Source organism: Toxotes jaculatrix, chromosome 24 (assembly GCF_017976425.1).
Source record: "Toxotes jaculatrix isolate fToxJac2 chromosome 24, fToxJac2.pri, whole genome shotgun sequence".
Lineage (NCBI taxonomy): Eukaryota > Metazoa > Chordata > Actinopteri > Toxotidae > Toxotes > Toxotes jaculatrix.
Genome location: NC_054417.1, coordinates 505,425 through 528,728, shown reverse-complemented (window position 1 = coordinate 528,728; position 23,304 = coordinate 505,425). Strand labels below are relative to the sequence as shown.

General features: G+C 48.1%; 6 protein-coding genes across 9 annotated transcripts; 2 read left to right on the top strand and 4 right to left on the bottom strand.

Annotated features, from left to right (window-relative positions):
• The first annotated feature begins 395 nt into the window (after nt 1-395).
• clcn4 (chloride channel, voltage-sensitive 4) lies at nt 396-5,405 on the top strand. Its single transcript, XM_041031955.1, has 12 exons — nt 396-588; nt 1,060-1,214; nt 1,331-1,430; nt 1,661-1,848; nt 2,005-2,127; nt 2,324-2,530; nt 2,661-2,741; nt 2,886-3,431; nt 3,531-3,717; nt 3,814-4,212; nt 4,424-4,640; nt 4,741-5,405. Exons 1-12 carry the CDS (start codon nt 573-575, stop codon nt 4,829-4,831), a joined length of 2,310 nt encoding a protein of 769 aa, XP_040887889.1. The 5' UTR covers nt 396-572; the 3' UTR covers nt 4,832-5,405.
• Nucleotides 5,406-5,804: 399 nt separating this feature from the next.
• Nucleotides 5,805-7,965, bottom strand: LOC121177707 (coagulation factor VII-like). 2 transcript variants are annotated; one of them, XM_041032021.1, is made up of 6 exons: nt 7,868-7,965; nt 7,573-7,736; nt 7,434-7,458; nt 6,990-7,103; nt 6,699-6,710; nt 5,805-6,010 (listed from the first exon to the last, which is right to left on the bottom strand). In XM_041032021.1, exons 1-6 carry the CDS (start codon nt 7,926-7,928, stop codon nt 5,925-5,927), a joined length of 462 nt encoding a protein of 153 aa, XP_040887955.1. In that variant the 5' UTR covers nt 7,929-7,965; the 3' UTR covers nt 5,805-5,924. The 2 variants fall into 2 exon arrangements, with proteins under 2 accessions (XP_040887955.1, XP_040887956.1); XM_041032022.1 differs by lacking the exon at nt 6,699-6,710.
• A 463-nt stretch (nt 7,966-8,428) lies between these two features.
• Nucleotides 8,429-11,329, bottom strand: LOC121177679 (coagulation factor VII-like). The gene is made up of 8 exons (XM_041031986.1): nt 11,125-11,329; nt 10,618-10,781; nt 10,310-10,334; nt 10,033-10,146; nt 9,759-9,905; nt 9,470-9,588; nt 9,245-9,365; nt 8,429-9,159 (listed from the first exon to the last, which is right to left on the bottom strand). The coding sequence occupies exons 1-8, from the start codon at nt 11,294-11,296 to the stop codon at nt 8,567-8,569; spliced, it is 1,455 nt and encodes a 484-aa protein (XP_040887920.1). The 5' UTR covers nt 11,297-11,329; the 3' UTR covers nt 8,429-8,566.
• Nucleotides 11,330-11,485: 156 nt separating this feature from the next.
• On the bottom strand, nt 11,486-14,368 carry f7l (coagulation factor VII, like). The gene is made up of 8 exons (XM_041031996.1): nt 14,045-14,368; nt 13,588-13,751; nt 13,486-13,510; nt 13,248-13,361; nt 13,015-13,155; nt 12,773-12,861; nt 12,382-12,502; nt 11,486-12,267 (listed from the first exon to the last, which is right to left on the bottom strand). Exons 1-8 carry the CDS (start codon nt 14,130-14,132, stop codon nt 11,720-11,722), a joined length of 1,290 nt encoding a protein of 429 aa, XP_040887930.1. The 5' UTR covers nt 14,133-14,368; the 3' UTR covers nt 11,486-11,719.
• Nucleotides 14,369-14,878: 510 nt separating this feature from the next.
• LOC121177689 lies at nt 14,879-19,056 on the bottom strand. 3 transcript variants are annotated; one of them, XM_041032002.1, is made up of 11 exons: nt 18,692-19,055; nt 18,039-18,229; nt 17,842-17,943; nt 17,466-17,657; nt 16,986-17,108; nt 16,655-16,887; nt 16,254-16,391; nt 15,987-16,174; nt 15,682-15,761; nt 15,489-15,572; nt 14,879-15,332 (listed from the first exon to the last, which is right to left on the bottom strand). In XM_041032002.1, exons 4-11 carry the CDS (start codon nt 17,650-17,652, stop codon nt 15,187-15,189), a joined length of 1,179 nt encoding a protein of 392 aa, XP_040887936.1. In that variant the 5' UTR covers nt 17,653-17,657; nt 17,842-17,943; nt 18,039-18,229; nt 18,692-19,055; the 3' UTR covers nt 14,879-15,186. The 3 variants fall into 3 exon arrangements, with proteins under 3 accessions (XP_040887936.1, XP_040887935.1, XP_040887934.1); XM_041032001.1 differs by lacking the exon at nt 18,039-18,229; XM_041032000.1 differs by lacking the exons at nt 17,842-17,943; nt 18,039-18,229 and having other exon boundaries at nt 18,692-19,056.
• Nucleotides 19,057-19,315: 259 nt separating this feature from the next.
• Nucleotides 19,316-23,251, top strand: setdb2 (SET domain bifurcated histone lysine methyltransferase 2). Its single transcript, XM_041031963.1, has 11 exons — nt 19,316-19,716; nt 19,934-20,047; nt 20,134-20,229; nt 20,313-20,488; nt 20,690-20,989; nt 21,085-21,413; nt 21,512-21,681; nt 21,768-22,031; nt 22,476-22,669; nt 22,863-22,951; nt 23,035-23,251. Exons 1-11 carry the CDS (start codon nt 19,683-19,685, stop codon nt 23,216-23,218), a joined length of 1,950 nt encoding a protein of 649 aa, XP_040887897.1. The 5' UTR covers nt 19,316-19,682; the 3' UTR covers nt 23,219-23,251.
• The last annotated feature ends 53 nt before the right edge of the window (nt 23,252-23,304 follow it).

Here is a 23,304-nt window from a genome sequence, read left to right as displayed (position 1 = left end):
GACCATTGTTGGGAAAAGTCAGTATCTTCTCAGGAACAGTGGATGGAAAAAGAGATGCTGAGTAACTCCACTTCTCTGTACATATGTACATTTGTTAAAAGTAAAAACTTGTTGAATGCAGTATTTTTACTGGATGACAGATGATTTTTCATTTGTTTAAAGAAAACATCAGTAATAATAATCCTGCAATGTAATATATATGTAATGTGTGTATGATGCAACGGCATTAATATTATTTTTTTTAAATTGTTTGTGTATTTTATTTACTTTTAAATTAATTATGTATTTTATTTATTTTTCTTGACTAAAGTCTCTGTGTATTTCTTAATGTCAAGACAAAATATTTATTTACTGTTCATATTTATTTTTTATACGGTCTATGATTGAGAGTCAACGTCCCGCAACCAACGCGAGATTACGGACATATCGCGAGAGTGACGGTTTGAGCAGCAATCTCTGACGCTGTCTCTCTCTGAATAACCTCTTTAGGTCCTGAAATGTCAGGGACAGTCGACTTGATTTAAATTATTTCTTTAAAACAAACGCTTTCCACCTGCAGGACGGGCTGAAACATGGAGGCCGGCGAAGGTAAGATACGACTTCATGGAGCTAATTTAGCCAGAGGAGGCGATGCTAGCATGCGGGCAGGTACACTTAGCTTTGACTGCTAACATAAACAAAGCGGCATTTAATGTTACAGCTTTATTTCATCTGTTCATTCGTAGCTGTTTCGGTGTGAAGAAGAGTCAGTCAGCAGGGAGATCTAATACACTGTTTTCATCACGTTTCAACCGAAAGTAACGAGAATGCTGCTGCTTTTCAGAGTCAGGTTTGATCATCGATCATTAGAGTGATCAGAGGCAGGTTTGATCATCGATCATTAGAGTGATCAGAGTCAGCTGTTCTGCTCCAGCCTCTCACATGAAAAATTACTGTGCGTTTTGTGTTTTATATCAGTTAAAACTGAATTTCTTTGGGTTTTAACTGGACAAAAAAACACAGTGAGAAACACAAATAATAATAATACAGCTCAGTTTGATGGTGTGCTTCCTCTGCCAGGTGTCAGCAGTGCCACGCCCACAGAGGAGATGAATGGAGCTGGAAACTTGATGGATTTCCTGGATGAGCCTTTTCCTGACGTGGGCACATATGAAGACTTCCACACCATCGACTGGCTGAGGGAGAAATCCAGAGACACAGACCGTCACCGCAAGGTTCGACCAGGTTTTCCTGATACATGATGAGAATGAATAATTCATCTTCTCAAAAGTGGTTTCAGAGTGTGAAGCCTCCTTCCTGCTGAATAACATTTCTTTGTCCTTTTGTTCAGATCACCAGTAAGAGCAAAGAGTCCATCTGGGAGCTGATCAAGAGCCTGCTGGACGCCTGGTCAGGATGGGTGGTGATGCTGCTCATTGGACTGCTCTCAGGTCAGTCACAGAAGGCGATAGACACCATTTCCTGGTCTGAACCGACTCATTAGCCCTTCCACTGTGTATGGAGTTACACTCTCAGCGAATCAAATGTGGGGTTTTATTTACTTGCTGCACAGAGCTGATTGTTACTGTTTATTTCACCCTGTCTCCCTGTAAACGCTTCACTTCCCCAGAAACAATCAGCATCTGCTGTAAAATGCACTGATGCATCCCGTCCTCCTCAGGTACACTGGCTGGAGTCATCGACCTGGCGGTGGACTGGATGACAGACCTGAAGGAAGGCGTCTGTCTGTCGGCCTTCTGGTACAGCCACGAGCAGTGCTGCTGGACGTCCAACGAGACGACGTTCGATGACCGGGACAAATGTCCGCAGTGGCAGAAGTGGGCGGAGCTGATGACCGGCCACGCTGAGGTCAGACCTGGCTGTTGACCAAGCTCTTCATGTGTCTGAAATCAGTTCCCTTTAACTGAGTCGTCACTTTATTCACTGGACTCATTTTATTAGAGTGTCTGAATTCAGAGTGCGAACTTTTACTAAGATGGTGTTTGTGTGACTTTACTCTCTCAGGGAGCTGGAGCCTACGTGTTGAACTACTTCCTGTACATTCTCTGGGCTCTCCTGTTTTCCTTCCTGGCGGTGTCACTGGTGCGAGTCTTCGCTCCGTACGCCTGCGGATCAGGAATCCCAGAGGTGAGATATGAACTGATGTTCGACACATCACAGGGATCCCGGCAGGTCTGTAGCAGGTGTGCGTCTCACTTTTGAAACCAGCTTCACTTCTGACAGTCAGACACTTTGAAGTGTGTGTGAATCAGAGTAAACTACAGTGAGTGTGTTGATGAACAAACATCACAGGAATCAGATCAGCGTTTGTGGTTTTGTGCAGATCAAGACGATCCTCAGCGGCTTCATCATCCGGGGCTACCTCGGGAAATGGACCCTGCTGATCAAGACCGTCACGCTGGTGCTGGCGGTGTCCTCCGGTCTCAGCCTGGGGAAGGAGGGTCCTCTGGTCCATGTGGCCTGCTGCTGTGGAAACCTCTTCTGCAGTCTCTTCTCCAAGTACAGCAAGAACGAGGGAAAGCGGCGAGAGGTACGGAAAGCCACAGGAAGAACCTGTGATACCACCTGACCTTTAACCTTTCTGTGCAGGGAGGGAGCACATCCACGTGGGGAACAGCATTATTTTTATTCCCTTTACTGTGTGTGTGTCTGTGCTGCAGGTGTTATCAGCTGCAGCAGCAGCTGGGGTGTCGGTGGCCTTTGGGGCCCCCATCGGAGGAGTCCTGTTCAGCCTGGAGGAGGTTGGTTATAAATCCTGCTTCCGTTCATCCAGTGTGGTGTTCAGGTGTCAGGCAGGACCCGTTAACCCATCCGCTTCTTGTGTGACCCTGAAATGACCTCGTAACCATCTCCTAACGACCCCTCGTCCTTCGTCTCTCCTGCAGGTCAGTTATTATTTCCCTCTGAAGACTCTTTGGCGTTCGTTCTTTGCCGCTCTGGTCGCCGCCTTCACGCTGCGCTCCATCAACCCGTTTGGCAACAGCCGCCTGGTGCTGTTCTACGTCGAGTACCATACGCCGTGGTACATGGCCGAGCTGGTCCCCTTCATCCTGCTGGGTGTGTTTGGCGGCCTCTGGGGGACCCTCTTCATCCGGGCCAACATTGCCTGGTGCCGGCGGAGGAAGACCACCGAGCTGGGGAAGTACCCGGTCCTGGAGGTCATCGCTGTGACGGGGATCACCGCCGTGCTGGCGTACCCCAACCCGTACACCCGCCGCAGCACCAGCGAGCTCATCTCTGAGCTCTTCAACGACTGCGGCGCGCTGGAGTCGTCGCAGCTCTGTGATTACATCAACAACCCCAACATGAGTCGGCCAGTGGACGACATCCCAGACCGACCGGCGGGACCCGGGGTCTACAACGCACTGTGGCAGCTCGCCCTCGCTCTCATCTTCAAGATCGTCATCACCATCTTCACCTTCGGCATGAAGGTCAGAAACTTGGTTTATCCTTCAGGTCCAGTCAGGTTTATTTGGCATGATGACACACACAGTCCACACCGCTTTAAAACGGTTCTGGTTCCTCTCCAGATCCCTTCAGGTCTCTTCATTCCCAGCATGGCGGTCGGAGCGATCGCCGGGCGGATCGTCGGGATCGCCGTGGAGCAGATGGCGTATCACCATCACGACTGGATCATCTTCAAGAACTGGTGCCGGCCCGGGGCAGACTGCGTCACACCTGGACTCTACGCCATGGTGGGAGCTGCCGCCTGTCTGGGTGAGTAGACGTGGTTTCCCAGATGTGAGCAGATCCTCACACACTCATCCTGGATTCTGCACCTGTAACAAACCAGCTGTGATTGCGTCCCCTCAGGCGGCGTCACCAGGATGACCGTCTCCCTTGTGGTCATCATGTTCGAGCTCACCGGTGGGTTGGAGTACATTGTCCCGCTCATGGCCGCCGCCGTCACCAGCAAGTGGGTGGCCGACGCCTTCGGGAAGGAGGGAATATATGAGTCGCACATCCAGCTCAACGGCTACCCCTACCTGGACGTCAGGGACGAGTTCACCCACCGCACGCTGGCCACCGATGTGATGAGGCCCCGCAGGAACGACCCCCCTCTGGCCGTCCTCACCCAGGACAGCACCACGGTGGAGGACGTTGAGACGCTGATCAAAGACACAGATTATAACGGCTTCCCGGTGGTCGTGTCCAGAGAGTCGGAGCGGCTCATCGGCTTCGTTCAGCGCCGGGACCTCACCCTCGCCATCAGTAAGATTAGTTTTCAGATCGTTACCAGGCTCAGAGAGGATTTTAGGATTTATTTTTTAAATGATCTCTAGCAAGAAAAGCCTGAACTCTGACTGTGGGTATTTAAATACTTGGCTGTGTGAATATGTGCTGTGCAGACAGCTGGGAAAGAGAGATAAAAAACGTGGTTGTGTTCATGCGATGTTTTAACGGACTTTTCCCCCGTAAACAGAAAATGCCCGTCAGAAGCAGGACGGCGTGGTGAGCAGCTCGGTGGTCTACTTCACCGAAGACGCGCCGCAGCTGCCGGCCAGCAACCCGCAGCCGCTGAAGCTGCGACGCATCCTGAACCTCAGCCCCTTCACCGTCACCGACCACACGCCCATGGAGACGGTGGTGGACATCTTCCGCAAGCTGGGCCTCCGCCAGTGTCTGGTCACCAGGAGCGGGTAAGAGCACGATGCTGTTGATGGACAGATCGATTGTCTGCAGCAAACAAAGTAAGAATCATATCTGCAAAGAGCTGAAGTGACCTCTGTGTCTCTGCAGGCGTCTCCTGGGCATCATCACCAAGAAGGACGTCCTGCGACACATGGCTCAGATGATGAACCAGGATCCAGAGTCCATCATGTTCAATTAGCCGCAGAGACGAGCTTCACTCCGCCGGCGGTGTAAATAGGCGAAAGCTGGTGCGACGCTACTGTTCTGCAACCTGTGAAAACCCCTCCCACCTGCTGACAGGCAAGTCCCACAACAGCACGGCTCCATGTGTTCTCAGTGTAACGGCGCCGGAGTGTTTTCAGTTCAAGGCGGCCTGTGACACAGTGCTTTTATTTTGAAAAATCTTCTTTTCAACATTTCGAACCCTCAGAAGATCACATGATTAAAACGTGAAGAAGACGACGTGATGTCAGCTGCTGCTAGCCAATGAAATCATCCCATACAACACACAGAGCCGCGCTGAGACTGAAGCAGTGTTTGTAACTTTGAGTGCAGCCACAGGGTGGACGCTCAGCTCACAGTGCTCTGTGTCGTCATGTGGAATATTTCTCATTCAGAAAGACGTGTTTGAAAAAAGAAAAATCCAATTTCATCAGTTTATTCAAACTTAATGACACTAAATCCTAAAATCTGCTGAAACATGGGACCAGTTTGAAGCCGATCACCGTCTGAACTCTCTGCTCCTGCTTTTATTTCCAGCTGGAGTTCAGACTGTTGCACTTTGTGTTTGGGTTGTTATGGTTTGTGATGTGTTGCTGCCATATTTATATTAATGCTGCCTGTGTCGATGTTCATTCTAATGCGTCGGTGGCACCGTACAACACGTTCCTGTTACTCTGTGTCACTGTCTGAAACACTAAACGCTGCTTTGACTGTGGAGCGAGAACAGATTCTGGATCAGAGTCAGTGGAGTTCCTCTGCTGTAGCTGAGCTGAGCCCCGACACACAAAGAGCAGCTTCAGTAAACGATGGTACTGTATGTTCCTGTTGCACAAACTGACCCACATCAGTCAGTCATGCTGTGACTCTCAAAGCTAAATACTTCATTAAGGAGGCGTGTTAGACACGTGGTCAGTCAGCTGAAGGACAGAAGCGTCTTTAATGTTCCTGATATTTCTGTACAGACATGGAAACGACCATTTTCACAAACAGATTTTAAAAATATCAAGACTGCACAAAAAGATTGTGGAAAAAGTAAAACAGATGTTTGTTTTGAGTCCTGCTCCTCGACCTCACATCCTGTTTATCCCCTCGGTCGCTTCCTGTGTCGTGGATCGGTCAGAGCTCCCAGCTGCTAACACTTCAGAAAAACTGGAAACTTTGAAGGAAGAAAACGCTCCATGTTGTTAAAGCAGACGATCAGTGTTTTGTTTTTAAATGCCAAGAGAAAGTACTGGAAAACACACGTGTGTATATATTGAAGATTTATTGTGAGCTTTTTTAATTTAACTTCATTTTGTCTGAAACACACTAATGTTTTTTATGTTTAACCCTGGAGTATTTATCTGATTCATGACAGCAAATATTGTTTTTGGATTTGTAAATGAAGTGAAAAATAAACCTTCCAGTTTACCTGCACATGGTGAGTAAAGACGGTTCAGTTGTTTTTCATGAACGTTCTGTAGTTTGATACGAAGCAGAGGAGCTGATCTTTATCGATCGGCACACAGAAGACATCTCTGTGTTTCTGTTAGAAACAGCTTTAAACAGTGGCACACTCAGATGACAGGAGATTAAATGGACTGGTTGTGAAATGTTCTCATCGATCACCAGGATAAAATCAGACGTTTGTCTTTCAAACAGCTCACAGATTCAGAGTTTTAGTTGTTTCTGTGTGTGAGTCAGAATAAACTCCAGAGTTTTGGTCTGAACTAACGGCTGTGAAATGAGGACACCTGTGGACTGAACCTGGGACGCCGCCTCTTCCTCCTCACACCTGGGCGCCCCCCTACTCCTCCTCCTCCTCCTCCTCCTCCTCTACAATACGCGATGGAGATGCCGCTCACCTTCACCATGATCTTCATCATCAGCCGGACACAAGGACCAAGAACCAGGATCACCGGTAAGAAAGTTTCAGTTAAACTCTAGATATGTTGAAGTTGATGTTTTTCTGATTTAACGTGAAACTGACTGGAAACAGCTCCTTAGTGGAGCTTGAGTTGCGATTGTTGGATGGATTCTGATGCTTCACGTGTGTTTGTATGATGTGATTAACATGAGAGTGGCTGAGTGTTTGTGCATGGACCTGGGTCCAGCTGCTGTTTGGTGAAATGTGTGACCTGCATGTTGATTTGTACCTGTCTGACAGTATCGTCCTTCAAATCCCTCAGGACACTGACACTCGTAGTTAGTCGCCACGTAGACGCATGTCCCGTTGTTGTGACATGGGTTGACCAGGCAGGGGTCACGCCCTGACAGAAGGAAACATCACAGGTACAATCACGAGGACTCGGGAGTTCACTGAGTTCACACAGTTTTTATGCTGAGGCAGGTCACAGGGTTTCAAAATCAGAGAGGAGAGATCCTGATAAATCAATATCTGAATCAATATCTGAATCACAGGCAGAGCGAGTTAGACAGAGACATGTCGAGCAAGTCTTTACACCTGGACCGAAAGCAAAGACTGCAGCCGCACACACACGCACACACAGATATTCCTGTTGTTTCCGTTCATAGTTTCACTTTGATTTAAATCAGATTAAAAAGACGACGGAGGACGTGATGGTGAGACTGATACTCACGGTCGTACGTCAGCCAGAACTTCCTCTGAGGAAACAAACAGTGTGTGTTATCCTGCAGCCTCCTGCCAGAGATCTGAACAGAATTATTGCTTATTGATCATTTGGGCTAAAGAGGGTCTGAGTCTGCAGCCTGACTGACCGTCTTGTCGTCGTCCTCGAAGACTTCTCGAGCCTCCTCGTAGTTGCAGATCTCCTCGATGCATTCCCTCTCCAGGTTTCCTTGTCTTAACTCTTCCAGGAAGCCGCTGTTCGCTCGCCGCCGTCTCTGCAGCACTCTGTCGGCCTCGTCCTTCTCTACAAACACTGAGAACAATGTCCACGTATTGATTCACTGATAGTTTGTGTGAACTCAGGTTAGCAGACTTATTTTTCGTGCTCATCTGTTTGTTGTATTTTCCTGTGCTGTGATGTTTGATTTTATTTTATTACCAGACCTGCAGCTGCAGCGGGGCCTAAGAGCAGGATCCAGACGGTGCAGCAGCTCCTCAGCAGCATGTTGGCCGGGGTTCAAAGTGACCCAGCAAAACCAGTTCCAAGAGTGGTCTCCGGAGAGGTGGAGCATTTTGAATCCACGCCCACCGAGCGTCTGACCCTCAGAGTCAACACGAGAAAGGTCAGTAAACAAACTGTTTTCTTTAGCTCTCCTCTCTGTCCTGCATGTGAAGTTTCTACTGACCAACAGTATCACACTGTCTAAAGTGAAGGGATGAAACTTTAGAGCTGAGTCATCAGGTCTGCAGTTATTAATGTTAATAAATCACTAATAAAAGAAAACAGGCTGTATCCTCAGAGGGTCGGCAGCTGAAGGGAGGAGAATCTGATCCCATTAAACACTGTGCAAACATGCTGTGAACTCGAATGACGAACCACACTGTGCACACACACACACACACACACACACACACACCTTCACACACAACCAACACAACTCAAACCAAAGGATCGTTGATGATTTGATGGTTTTATTTATACAAAAACATAGAGAAAGTCAAACTATTAATGATAAGTTTAAGGCTAATGATTTTTTTTTCATTACCAATATCATTTCTGATGAATGAATGAATTGATAAAATGTTGTAAAACAGTCTGAAACCCAGAGACAGTTCATTCAGCCTGTGATGACCTCTGAACCCTCAGGTTGTCTGGTTGTGCAGCACAGCCTGTGTGTGGTTTCTGGGCTGCTCTGGCGTCGCTGTTCGGTTGTGAATCCACTCGATGTAGTTGGACACCCGGGTGTAGATGCCGTAGTTGCCCGGTCGGGCACAGCCCTTCCCCCAGCTGACGATCCCCAGCAGGAACGCCGTCTTCTTGTACTGCGTCACCAGGGGCCCGCCGCTGTCACCTTTACACGAGTCCTGTCTGCCCTCGATGTATCCGGCGCAGAACATGTTCTCCGTGAGCGCCACTCCGCTCTCCTCGACACACTGCTGTGTCCGGATCCGAGGCACCTTCAGGCGCCGCAGGAGGACGGAGGTGGGTCCGTTCTCACCCCTCCTCCCCCAGCCGCTCACCGTGTGCAGGCTGACGGCCCAGAGGTCACGCTCGGCCAGCGGGCGCGTTGGCAGACAGGCCGGGACGGCGTACGTCGTGTAAATGATGGGCGACGCCAGACGAAGGAGGGCAATGTCATTGTCGGCGGTTCGTGTCACATAGTTCTCATGCATGATGATCTCGGCCACCTGGATAGACTGCTCAGTGCCCTCATTCACCTCCGTGTTGTGTTCGCCTGACAGACAACGAGCAGGGTCAGCAGAGAAAAGAGTCTCCCTTCAAACTGAACTTACTCCTAAAGTTTGTGGACTGACTAGTACCTGCGACCACCTTCAGGAACTGGACGTCCATGTTCTCCATACAGTGAGACGCTGTGAGGATCCACGTGGGTTTATAAATCACTCCTCCACAAAACCCTTTGCCTTTATACACCAACAAAACCTTAAAAACAAACAGCAGCATCTGAATTTGAACGATATTCAGTTGCTTTGCTACCAGCTGTATTAAATGTGAATGTGTGAACTGTCCCTTTATGTTTAGCATACCTGCCAGGGGCATTCACCTTTGGGGCAGTCCGTCCCTCCAACGATCCGAGCTCGAGGGTCGAGTTGCTTGGCTTTGTTTTCATCCTGCAGGACGGGCACCATGCCACATGCTATCGCCCCTTCAACAACACAAACAGGATTATAACACTGTTATTTGTCTTAGAGCCCTGTTTCTTTCTGTGGTGTCCCAGATTATAGCTGCTGTGCTGGCGACACACTGATCTACCTTCCTGCAGCAGTGAATGATTGTATGTACCATCCGTGTATCGCATGAACGTAACAAACCCACCTGTTGCTACGCAGCTCTGCCCGTCGACATCCAGAACGTATCCGTCTGCACACGAGCAGTTTAACCTTTGTCCTGCCTCGTCTTCATCGCAGAAATGTTCGCAGCCTCCGTTCTCCAGCAGGCAGGTGTTCGGCACAGCCAGGAACTCTGCAAACAACAGCATGTTCAAGAACTCCATCCAAAGTGAAAAATATAGCATCCATCAGCCACAAAGCTCTCATCCATCATTACTGGATTTAATAAGGGTTTGGAGGTGTTCGTGCAGCTTGCTCACCGAGCTCACAGTTGAGTCCGCTGAACTCCGGTAGACACAAGCAGGAGTAGGACGAACCCAGGGCGGAGCAGCTGCCGCCGTTCAGACAGGGGTTGGACTTACAGCTGTCTGGGACTACAGAACAAGGACTGAGATTATTTAATGTCAGCGTGGCTGATCGCACAACGCTGCCGTTGTTGCTGATGTAATTTTAAAGGTTTTAAATATTTTTTTCCAGCCTGGATCAGGAGGTTTTATGCTGGAAGTGAAACCGTGGGGTTAAAGTGTGGTAGCTTACGGTTATACGTCTTCCAAAACTCGTCCTGCAGAAACAGAAGCAGCACAGATGACGGTCAGTGGAGAGATTATTCATTCACAGAACCAAAGACACGTTATCTGACGTTCAGGGAAAAGAAGGCATTCACTAAACTTTCACGAAATACTATCACTGTCACTGTGAAGTTTACAAATGAATGTAGGAATATAACGTAGTGTGGTGACTTGTCAGCCTTCAGGTGAAGAACTGGACTTTGACTGAATGAGCTGTGGTTAAATCCATCCTAATCAAAATAACATTTTAGAGTTTGTGTTTCTCTGGAGTCGGACCGTGGTCTCCGTATGTTCGAACACCTCCCGCGCCTCCTCGTACGAGCATTTTTCCTCCACACACTCCCTCTTCAGGTCTCCCATCTGCAGCTCCTCAAACCAGCCCGAGTTAAACCTCCGAGTCCGGACCAGGACGCCATGGGCTCCATCTGGATCCAGAAAGACTACCAGCCAGAGGGGGAAGGAAAGAATTGGAAATGTCGTTCGTGTCATTGGCCAAAGTTTTGTACAGAGATTCATGGTCCTCAGAGATAATCCGAACCCATCATCAGGCCAACATTAGAGACATTCCCACCTCAGATTCTCAGATTTAGGGTCAGTTAGTCTGATGCTAAACGTAGCGCTCTGTTAATCATTAACTGTTAAACGTCAGCATGTCAGCGTCATTATTGTGAGCATGTTAGCATTGCTGGTGTTAGCATAGTAAATACAGCCTCACAGAGCAGCTAACATGGCTGCAGACTCTTCATGTTGTCGATGTCTCCTGTCGTTTTCAGGTTTCCTCACCTGACGCCGGCTGGCAGCTGTAAAAGCTGAGGACCAAGGTGAAGAGGACTCTCAGGCACATCGCTGGTTTCAGCTCAGAGTTGAGTGCTGTGCTGCTTCTTTGTGGACCCAAAGGTGCAAAGTCTAATCCAGCCCCCTTCCCTCCACCCTCCAACCCTCCACCCTCTGCCATCCCTGCAAACCATCACGTTCCCAATGGAAACACCCCGTCTGACAAAATGTGAGTGAGCTGCTGTCTGCCATCAGTCAGATACTCAAAGAAACAACCTCAGATTTGATTCAACCAGTCATAGCGCCGCCTCCGATACAACTTTAACCTGTTGATGAAAAATGTCAAACATTTTGTCGTAGTTCGTTTTCAAAGATTTCTCTTTATTTTCAACAACAAAAAGAATCAACATGTCACAGGGTAAATATGAGCCACCAACAATTTAAACTAATCTGACAAGGCTTTAATTGGACAAGGCAAAAAACCATACAGCATTTGTGTGGTAAATATAGATCACAAACACTTTTTGTTTATGTTGATAAGTTTTCGTGATAGTAATCTGAATATATTTTGGTTAGGGACTGCCATCTCAGTCCTGAGCCCGTTTTAGCCAGTGGACATGATATCCTCGATCCAGTCCAGGAAGTTGCTGACTCTGGTGTAGACGCCGTACAGGTTTTCATTCGCGCACCCCTTTCCCCAGCTGACCACACCCGTCAGGAACCAGGTTTTCTTGTAGCGCGTCACCAGAGGGCCTCCGCTGTCGCCCTCACAGGCGTCCTGACCTCCAGCCCTGTGTCCGGCACAGAGCATGTTCCTGGTGATGTTGAGCTTGGTGTGGAGGCGGCACTCCTGCAGAGGGACTCTGGGCAGCACTAGCCGCTGGAGGAATCTGGCAGGGGGACCAAACTGGGCCAGGCGGCCCCAGCCAGACACGGTGGAGTGGCGGACAGTCGCCAGCGTCCTGATGAAGGTGCTGTTCCGGGCGGGAAGGCAAATGGGGACCACATGGCGTCCCAGTTTTACTGGGCGGTAGATCTTCAGCATGGCCAGGTCGCTGTCGGAGCTGGACTGGTTGTAACCGGGGTGGATCACCACTTCGAGCACCCGCCTCCTCTGCTCGGTCTTCTCTTCCTCCTCTCGGTCATGCTCACCTTTACAGGGACAGCACTTTCATATTTGACATTTTATACCAAACATTTTATTCCAACAGAATGAAACGTAACCTCATTTATTTAAAAAGTGTTTTCTCTAAAACGTTTTCTTACCGACAGTGACGTGAAACATGGCGACAGGTTTTCTCCAAACGCAGTGAGCTGCAGTTAGAACCCACTGATCTGAGAGGACGATGGCTCCGCAGGTGTAGACGTTATTCTCAGTCAGCAGAGCCTGAACAGAGAGGCAGCGTTATCATCATATGCTTCATATACTGTGTTTTAATTCAGTGTCAGTGAATTACAAGTCTCTGATCTGGACAGGAGTCTCAGACCTGCTGCTCCAAGCTGATGCACAGGATGCAGAAGGATTAGATAAGAAAAAGCCTGGGCACAAACACTCCATCAGCACGACCAGGGAGGCAAAACATGTTTAATACTTCATTTTGTAGTATTTCATCACTCCCCTTAAACTGAAAATAATATTGTATGTCCAAGAATTTACCTGCCATGGACAGTGTCCTTTGGGGCAGATCTTCCCGTTAACAACCCTGGGGCTAAAATGCAGCAGTGGTCTTCCACAGGGAACTCCATCTGGACCAGAGAGACGAGGAAAACACTCATCATGCTCCTGCTGCTGCCTGAGCTGTTTGTTAAAGCATTAGCTGGTGGTACGTGTAAAACTGTGCTGGGTTGGGGTCAGGGTTAAAGTCTGGAATCCTAACTGTCCCGGGGAAGAGCTCAGACCTTCAGGCAGGCACGTGCTGTTGTCCTGATCCAGCCTGTATCCTGGAGCACAGAAACAGGCGTAAGAACGATCCGGAAACTCTCTGCAGAAATGTTCACATCCTCCGTTTCTGTAGCGACAGCCATTGGAGGTCAGACGCACTGCGAAGAGACATGAAAGCCACAACTGTCTGTACTGCAACAGAAACCTAATCAGCAGCAGTGATCAGCATTCACAGAGGTGCGGTTCCTACCTTTGTCGCAGTTGTATCCATGGAAACCAGGTGGACATTTGCAGGCGTATGTGTCGACCTGGCGAGTACAGGTCGCGCCGTTCTTACAGGGAGACGAGAGGCAGTGATCCACCGCTACAGACAGGAAGTTACAAAGACTTTAGCAAGTATATTAACTCTTGATCAGGATGGAGATGATGTTTTTTTTCTGAACTTAAATGAATCTAAATGCCGTCATATTGAAGGTTGATCCCAGTACCTGTGTACGTCCTCCAGAAGGCCTCCTGTCCAGAGGACAAAACTCAGATTAATGACAGAAACAGTAACAGCTATAAACCCTGAGAGGGAGGACTTGACTGACCAGCTGTTGTGGCAGAGCGAAGATCTCTTTGGCCTCCTCGTAGGAGCATTTCTCCTCCAGACACTCTCGCTCCAGGTTACCTTGTCTCAACTCTTCCAACAGAGAGTTCGCTCGACGACTGCGATGCAGGAAGACGCTGGCCTCGGGTCTGCTCACGAACACCTCTGTTTTAAATCCAAATACAGGACAAGTGGTCACTCAAGGAACTTTAGGTAGAAGATAAAGTTTGCTGTCAAATGAATGTGATGTATATTTAGATTTAGTGATTATTTGATTGATGAAGTAAGAAAGTTTAAGTTGATGTCTGTTGTTACTTTTGACAGTTAACATGTTAACAGAGCTTTAGTGTTCTCAGCAGAGCTGAATGACTGTTTGCCTGTTTAAAACAAGATGGGTGAAAGCTGATGCAGAAGAAGATGAAGAGGAGTCAAAGAAGAAGAAGAAACAGAGGACTGACCTCCAGCAAGCCCAGTGCATGCTAGGACAGAAGCGATGAGGAGGCGTAGGACGAACAGTCGCCGTGTTTCTCTGCTGACAGACGCCATGTTTGTTCTGAACTGACCAAAGGTCAGAAACACTGTGAAAACACAGAAAAGTCCCTCAGACACAAATACACAGTCCAAACACTCCGAGCTCCGACTCCAGGACTGTCCTCAAAGGTCCTCAATTCCTGTTTGGTCCACACGATTGTCACAGTGAGCAGCTGAGTCCCAGGTTAGCACTGTTTCCTGCCAGAGCTGAGACAGTTTTGCTTATTTCCTATGAGAAATTCCACTTTTCGTCTTTGTCCTTTCCCTGTGGTTTGAAGTGGGTGGGAAAAGGTGATGTCAGATAGATCCATGCACCAATCAGGACTCAGCGATGACAGTCACCTCTGCCTCAGCATCGGCACAACGAAGGAAATGATGGTGGACTCCAGGACTCTATACGTCAACGGAGAAGAGTCAGCAGCGTTAAGTATGTTGGGCTGCACCTCAGCGATGACCTGACCTGCTCGCTCAGCTTCTACCAGTGGATCTCAGCCACATCAGCGTGTGAAGGACCAAGGACTGCAGCCACCCGGCACACAACCGCTTCATCAGACTGCCACCTGGCAGATGGTACCGCAGCATCCCATCCAGAACCAGCAGGTAGAGCAATAATACCTCTTTTACTTAATTCATTGATTTGGTGTGTGGCTGTAGAACACCCGAGTCTCAGCACAAACATTTAATTATACATGTTGTGTTTATCTGAAACTGCAGGTTTGGAGTTTAACTCAACATATTCAACAAATCCATGGAGACGTTCAGATTCTCAACAGATTTTATTTTTCATACGAGCAAAGAAACCAAACGCAGTGGATTTGTTCATTTTCAGGCAGGTGGAGACTGGAGCTGGTCATTAAAACAAGAAACAAACCGAAAACTGTGACAGTAAAAAGGAGAAAATAAACAGGACTGTCCATCTTAAATAAAAAGTAAAATTAGAGAACTGGAATAAAAAGTGTAAAATGTAGTTGTAGCTTGTAAACGAGCAGATTTAGTGGAACTCTTAGTGCTGGTTTTTTATTTTTCAGTGCTGCAGTTCCCCCCTCTCCTTCAGGGGACGGTGCTGTTCTCACTCCAGGTCCTTCAGGATGTCGGGGATGAAGTCCTGGGCGTCTCTCAGTTCATCCTTCCACTCCTGTGGGATGACGGCTCCAGTGTATGACCCCCCCGCCCCCAGCAGGGCTCCCAACGCTGCCCCACGGTTACAGTTCTCACCTGGAGAGAGACACGAGTACGGCTAAAATAACAACAACAAACACACCTGTAGGCAACTGTCAGTCCACAATACTAATGTGCTAATGATTAAATGGTGGTAAAATGAAAGAGACGTAATTCTGTGACGTAAATGTCCAACAGGTCTCACGCACGAACCTCCACAGTTGGTGTTTGCCAGGATTCCTCCTCTGGGGTCGTCATGAAACTCGTGAGCCAGGTAGAACATGCTGGACAGGGCTCCTGTGGGTTCACACAGGTAAGACTTCACACAGTGTTCACACAGTGTTCCTCTGCTCTCTCTGTGCACCTGTAATGATGTTATGGTTTATGAATCAGACTGGACTCAGACCTTTAGTGTAGCAGGCCAGGCCGAGGTAGTTCACAGCGCTCTGATGGACCCTCAGTCTGTCCTCAGAGGACACGGGAAACCTACAACACACACAAACCCTTTTATTCATACAACAGTACAACATTAAGGATCATTTTTCACATTAAAAGCCTTCCAGCAATTCAAAGCGGATGATCCCTGCCTTTTCTAGTGGGCTTTTATTGTGAAATACCTGCAGGAAGTGGCGGTTAATTGACCACTACTAAAAAGCACTCCAAAAACAGAGGAGCTGTCAAGTACTGAAAGGAAGCGTTCATTGTGAAGACCTGGAGGCTTTGCGGCTGTAGCTCTGGCAGGTGTCCCAGGCGTCCAGTCTCCTCAGAGCGTGCTCGGCCTGTTGACGGACGCTGGCCCCGCCCAGCACGGCGTGCAGCGCCCGGCTGTAGATGGACACGTACTCTGGCACGTTGGGGTGAGGGTGGGTGAGCTTCACGAACTCTACTGCTGCAGAAACCTGAGGGCAGAGGCAGAATCCAGAGACACACTCAAATTGGATTGGATTGATGGACTTCAGTGAAGTGCACGCCACTCACAGCCTGCTCCTCATTGGCTGAGGCCGACAACAGGATGAAGGGGAGGCTCATGGGAAGGCAGCCGATGGCGTTCAGCTGGCTGTCGGGGAACGAGGAGCTCAACTTGTGTTTGGAGCGTTTTTCTGCAAACGTCAGAACCTGGAGAACACAGAGAGAACACAGAGAGAACACAGAGAGAACACAGAGAGAACACAGAGAGAACACAGAAAGAACAGAGGGAACACAGAGGGAACACAGAGAGAACACAGAGAGAACACAGAAAGAACAGAGGGAACACAGAGGGAACACAGAGAGAACAGAGGGAACACAGAGGGAACACAGTGAACACAGAGAGAACAGAGAACCAAAGGAGATGTGGAGTGGAGAACCAGCTTGAATGTGACAGGGTGTGTTTGTTTTACGTGATGGGGTGAGGTCGGTCTGCTCTCTTGCCAGTCTGCGAAGAACGAGCGGTGGAAGGACTCGGCGTAGGTGTCGTTGTGGGTCCCGGGCGTGGTCAGGAACTGAACGTAGTCTGACAGCACGGCGGCCCGAGCGTTTGGCTGAGAAACGTCAGTGAAACCTCCGCCGACGAGCGCCCGAGCCGCTCGGAGGGAACAGACGACGTTCAGGGTGTTATCACCAGCCTGAAGACCTGGAAACCACATGGACAGACGGCGGGTTACGCTGGATTTCTGAGGCCAACATTCAGCTTTCAGCTCTGGGCGGGACGATGCCACGTCCCAGCTGTACCTTGATGATAGTGGACCGAGCCTTTGGAGGACTTCCACAGGTTCAGTTTATCATGAAGGATGATGCTACCGACCACATCTGGCCGCTTCCCACCGGAGGACCAGGCGGTCCGACCGCTGCCGGCTGCAATGCACAAACAAACACACAACAAACAGCTTCTGGAAACTGAACTCACAACTTCTGACACAATAACAACACTAAAAGTTTGAAAGCTTTGGAAGATGTGACTTTGATAATAGTTAACGAGGCATTTGCTTTAGATCCAGCGTCCTCCTGTGGACAGGTAATGAACAACAACAAACATCTGGAATAATTTAAAACAGAACAAATCCTGAACTTTGTTAAACACTGGAACATGTTCTTAGATCTTAAAGCCACGACTCGTCAGCCGTCACTCAAAGCCAGGCTGAAATATTTGGTCAGTTTTCCGTGTTGTTCCAGGACTTTCCAGGACTGTAAGGCTTCATTAAGGAGTGGTACCAGTGCTGGAGAGGCTGAGGATGCTGGACGGGTGTTTGTCCCTGGGCGAGTGGAAGCCTGATATCCAGCCTCCAAAGTCCTTCCTGATGTCGTGGATGTCGTAGTACCAGTGGACCGGCATGGACGCAGAGTCAGCCGCACACATCGCCCACAAGGCCTCACTCACTGACCGCCGCACCTGAGACATCTCACCTGAGGAGGAGGGACGTTTAAACTGTGACACATTCACATCATGAAATCATGGCCTCTCTCAGCTCAACATGTTCTGATCAAAGCTTTAATGATGATTTAATTGTTTGCTTTGATTCTTTATCGGTAAAATCTCATTTTAGTTACTTTGTTTTCGCTTTATTTTTCATGATCGAGTGCATTTTACCTGCTTTGATTGGGTTTGATTTTTTGCGACAGCTTTGTCTTTGCCTCCAAACGTCCACCTCGTTTTTATATAATTGAAATGTACAGTTCAGTGTCGCAGTTTCTGAAATTTAAGCAAAAAGCAAATTTTTTTTTGAAGGAATCATTTAAATTAAATTTAAACCAAATTTCAAACATTGTTCAGAAAGCTGATCCTACAGATGTGTGGCTTTGCTTCCAGACCAGTTCTATGTGGTTTTGGTGTGCAGACTGTGCTGGTCTTCATCATGTGAAGCCACCGTGTGGTTCTGTCCTTCTCATGTTCTGGGTCATGATCTTGCTGTAGGATGAAGTCTCCTTTGTTCCTGCCTGGTTCTCTCTGTTCTGAGAGCAGTGCACAGTCCTGCTTCCTGCAGTAACACCCATGGTTCCTCAGTAACCAGCTCAGGCTCAGCTTTAAAGCTTGAAGTTAACCCCTCACTGGGATATGACAGACACTTCGCACCATTTAAAGTTTTGCACTGGACCTGAGCTGCTGTCGCTTCAATAAAAGTGGAAAACCTTCTGTCTGTAGTCTGCAGGGTGTATATACAGGTGTTTTGGCTTTCATCCTTTTATCCACCCTTTCTATTTTTTATGAAAATATACTTTATTATTATTATTATTAATTTTATGTGCTCGAAAAAATAATGAATCGCCTAATCTTTACGCACCTGCCTTCACCTGTACAATGACTCAGCTCAGTGGCAAAAGAGAAATTACAGACCATCAGCAGATCTAACGGACTCAGTTCAGTCCACAGCTTCAGTCTGTGCAGTCGTTCAGAACTTCATGTTAAAAAATGTGTTTTTAATAAGAGGAACTCCTCTCACCTGTCAGAGATCCAGCCGATCTGCAGCAGCTCAGTTCCTACTGATTCGTTATCGACTTGTATAAGTTCATTATTACAAAACAGTGCAGGAAGTGACCAACGCGAACACCTTCAGGCGAACAACTTCAAAAACGGTTCAAAGCGCAGATCTGCGGTTAAACCCGGACCAGTTTAGTCCGGTCTGTCAGTGGTTCCTGTTATGCGGTTAATTCAGATCATTTTTAAATTACACAGTTATGAAAGCGGTTATGAAATTAGACATTTGTTTATGTTGACATTTCGTAACCGGTTCGGCAGTACGGTGGTCGTTAGCGGTCAACTCAAAAAGCGAAGTGCTCCGTGGTTTTGCCCAGCGCGTGGCTCGCAGGCAGACACGCGTATATAAACAAATCTTTATGGTTAAATCAGAGTTCGAAAACAAGTAAGATCCCATTCATTCATTCATTCATGCATTCAGTCATTTTGAGTATTTCATATAAAAGGCTATCTAGGTAACACTAGCGATTGTGCAGCTGTTTTACAGCAACAGTTGTTTAATTATAAATAAAGTTTAAGGGTCAAAAAAAGCGCCTGCCAGACAGAGTCAGGGCAAAACTCGCCCATGGTCACACTACGGTGGCCGTTATGGACTAATTTATCTTGAAAAAAATGTAAATCAGTCCTCTTGGAGTGTTGAGTGGTAGCAGGTAGTGTCAAGGTGTCCACATATTAAACGTTGAATTTCAGTAAGCGGTTAAAATACTTTAAAATGCTCTCGCTGGCGTTTACGTTGCAAATTAGTAATTAGCTGCAGCCGTTAGCTCGATGTAGCTACTTAGCTACAACATGACTGAATGAATGAAAACTTTACGTCCATTTCTGATGGAGATAAAGTTAAATTAACTGTTTAAATCGCCGTTTGTTGAAGTATACGCTCAGAAAGCCTTTTGTTTGTAGCGAGTGGGCTAAGCTAACGGAGTGCTAGCGTGCTAACGTTTGTGTGTCCGGTGGAAATGGAAGAAGCAGCGTCGGATGCACAAGATGTTGGTACGAAGAAATGTTCCTGTTTAAACTGAGAGGTTCATAAGACTGAGAAACGGCACACGGAGTCTCTGTGTGAATTTAGTCGTGGTCTAGACCTGAAAAACCTCCTTTTTGTTTTCACAACTAGAATTTTATTTTCCTAAAGTTCAGATTTGGCAAGTCTAGGTAAGGTGGTTTGGTTAAAAGTAATAAGGAGATGTTGTCTTGTTGTATTTTTCAGAAAGAGCCAAGCAGTTCTGGGCTGAGGAGGATGTGGATCAGGTTTTTAACAGGGTTTTTGCATATCTGGGTCACCTGAGGAGAGTCCTGAAGAAGAACACGGCAACAGACAAAGGTTGGACTTTTATTTTAACCTCTTCCTCCACTCAAATAAACAGGCTGTCAGTGGCATTTCATTTTGTGATGATGTGTGTTAATCAGAGTTGGTTCAGGCTTTGAAGCTACTGGAGTCTCTGGACTTGTCTCCTCCGGTCTCTGGTCAGGACTCCTCTGTGGTCCAGGTGGTCATTGGTTCAGGTAAGCAGACTTTCATACTGAAACGCTGCTGTGACAGTGATATTGGGGTGTGTGAAGTGTTATTTGTGTGTTTTCCTACACAGGTACAGTGCTGCCTGCTGACTTCTCATACCACAGTCCTTTCTCCTGCCCCTCTACATCTCCCCGGCCTGCCTCTAATGGTCTGTCCAGGTCTGCAGCACCTCCCGCAGACAGGGAGGAGCTGCTGCCTCCCCTGGCCCCCATCCAGCCGCAGTACCAGCTCCACACCTGCTGCAAGGTAACACCATACTCTACACAGATTACAGATGGGCATCGCTGGGATCATGTTGCTACCTGCGCACCATGAACTCATCACTAAATAAAAGAAGGTGTTTTTTGCTTCTGTGTGTCAAGAAGTTGTGATGCTGCTTTAAGAGTTAGCAGCTGATAACATTTCTTTCAGCGTTACCTATGTGAATTCTTGTTTTTCCCCCTCCAGGCATGTCTGCCCATTCTGTCCAGAATGGCCCAGTCCATGCCTCTGTTCTGGGGGCAGAACCCTCTGAACGTGCCACTGCTCTGCGGCTTTAAGAGGATGAGCGCCATGCCTCTGATGTCACCTGGAAACGGTACAGCCTCGGCCAGTGAGCGGGCGGAGCCTAAGGTCTCAGAGGAGGGGAAGGAAGAAGGTGTAGAGGACGGGGATGTTCTTTACAAAGCGCCGTGTGGACAGAGCCTCCGTAACCATGACGATGTGATGCGGTTCCTGTTGGCTACGAAGAGCTACGACGTCCTGCAGGTCAGTTTTTGTAATGTGATACCTTCAGAGTCTATTGGGAAACTGTGCGAACTTTCACCAAAAAATAACTGTGAATGTGTTTCTTTTTCCTCCAGGTGGACTTCTTCACCTTTAACCCCTCTGTACGGTTGGACCCCCCTGCCACAATAGGCCCTCGGCGTCCAGAGGTGGACATGAGCCGTGGGGTGGAGCCCACACCGGTGGAGCTGTGCGCCGGGGATAATGGTGCCCGGCCCGCCGACTTCCGCTACAGGAGAGACCGCTGGCCGCACGGCTGCTTCCTGAGCCGCGGTCCCACGCTGTTCAACGCCTGCTGTGACTGCACCGACGGCTGCACTGATGCAGAGCGCTGCACCTGCATCGCAGTGACCAGAGGAGGGAGCTGCTACACCCATCACAGGCTGACTGAGCCTGTACCTGCAGGGTGAGTAATTAAAGACAAACACCTTAAGTCTGAAATATGTACTGAGTACTTTAATGAATTATACTTATAATGGTGTGTGTGTGTGTGTGTGTTGTCAGGCTGTATGAGTGTGGTCCGTGGTGCGGTTGTGATCGGGCTCGTTGTCAGAACCGGCTGGTCCAGAGGGGGATCAGAATCCGGCTCCAGGTCTTCCAGACCAAAGACCGTGGCTGGGGTGTCCGTTGCCGTGACGACCTTGACCGTGGCACGTTCGTGTGCATCTACGCAGGTGAGGTGACGTTGATGTTTACCTCTTCAAACTATCAGAAACTAAAATGAAGGCCATTTAAAGTAACGGCACAGGTTGATGTCCAGGTGTGATCCTGCGGAGGGTCCAGAGTCCAGCCGAGCCTCCGCCCCCGAAGCTGACGAGGGCCGACCTCCCCTCGGACGATGAGGTGGAGGTGGTCACCGAGTGGCTCGCTCCGCCAGTTTTGGAGGGGCAGAGGAACCTGTTGGAGACCCCGCCACCCATATGCCCGCCCACCTCACCCCCACTGCATGTCCCAGTGATTCAGAGACCCGCCGACACCAACACCACAACGATCACACCCCAGGACAGAGACAAGGTGGCTGCTGGTTAGTACTGCTGCTTCATTACGTTCGACCCTTGAATCTGTTGCCCCTCTGAAAAAGAAGGTCATTAATCAGAGGAAGTTAGCTCCATGGTATGATTCACAAATACGTACTTTAAAGCAGATATCACGAAAGCTGGAAAGGAAGTGGTTATCCACTAAGTAGATATTAGAGATTGAATCCATCTTATCATGGCTTATTTTTCTCTGAATTATATCTTACTTCTTGTAACATCAATTCTTTTCTGGAAATTAAGAGTTTATTCTTGTAATATTTTGACTTCTAGAGGTTACAACATTATTGACATCATTTTATTTTCTTTCAGAAATTATGACTTTTATTCAGTCATTTTATAGCTCAATTTTCGCAACATCAGGATTTTATTTACATTGAAATAAAAAGATATATTTTTTAACCTTGTGCTTATGATTGGATATTGTCTGTCAGGTGACCAGTCTCAGGAGAAGAAGGTTGCCGTGACATCAGCCAGTCCCATGGCGGCGTCGGTGGTGACGGGCCACAGCGTGAGTGGCACCAGGACAGAAACGAACAAACAGAGGAGTTTAAAGAGAGCAGCCAAGGTGGAGGACGTTTATCTTCTGGACGCCAGCAAGGAGGGAAACGTGAGCCGCTTCATTAATGTAAGTGGACTGTGCCGTGTCTCTGAAAAGATGTAAATGAAGCATAACCAGATGTATTTTACATTCAAACCAAATAATTTGTCTCCGTTGTAAAAACATATAACTGGGTATAATATGGTATTAATATGTGCTGAGATGTGTGATGTGAAACGCTGCCTCAGATTTATATAGACTCCATCTCTGCTGACTACAGCACAGCTGCCGGCCGAACCTGTTCATCCAGAACGTCTTCACTGATTCCCACGATCCCAGATTCCCCACCATCGCCTTCTTCACCAACAGGTGAGGAAGAGGAGTATCAGGCGTTTGCCTTTTTGTTGTTGTTGTGGTGGTTGTGAATAGCTGTTACGTATTTTTCTGTGCAGGGTGGTGAAGGCCGGCACTGAGTTAACCTGGAATTACTCTGCCGACACACAGACTGTCTCGCTGCAGAAACAGGAAATGCCCTGTCTCTGCCGTAGTGACGGTTGTCAAGGTCAGTTCGCCATCGAGGAAAACCTGTGTGACGTTTGCGAGGTCAAAGGTCAAAAAGCGACGGAGGCCCAGTGATCCCACAGACCAGGTTCAGACACTCCACCTGTCGAAACAACACAAACATTTAGATTTTTTCTATCGTGCGATCAAACGGTTTAAGA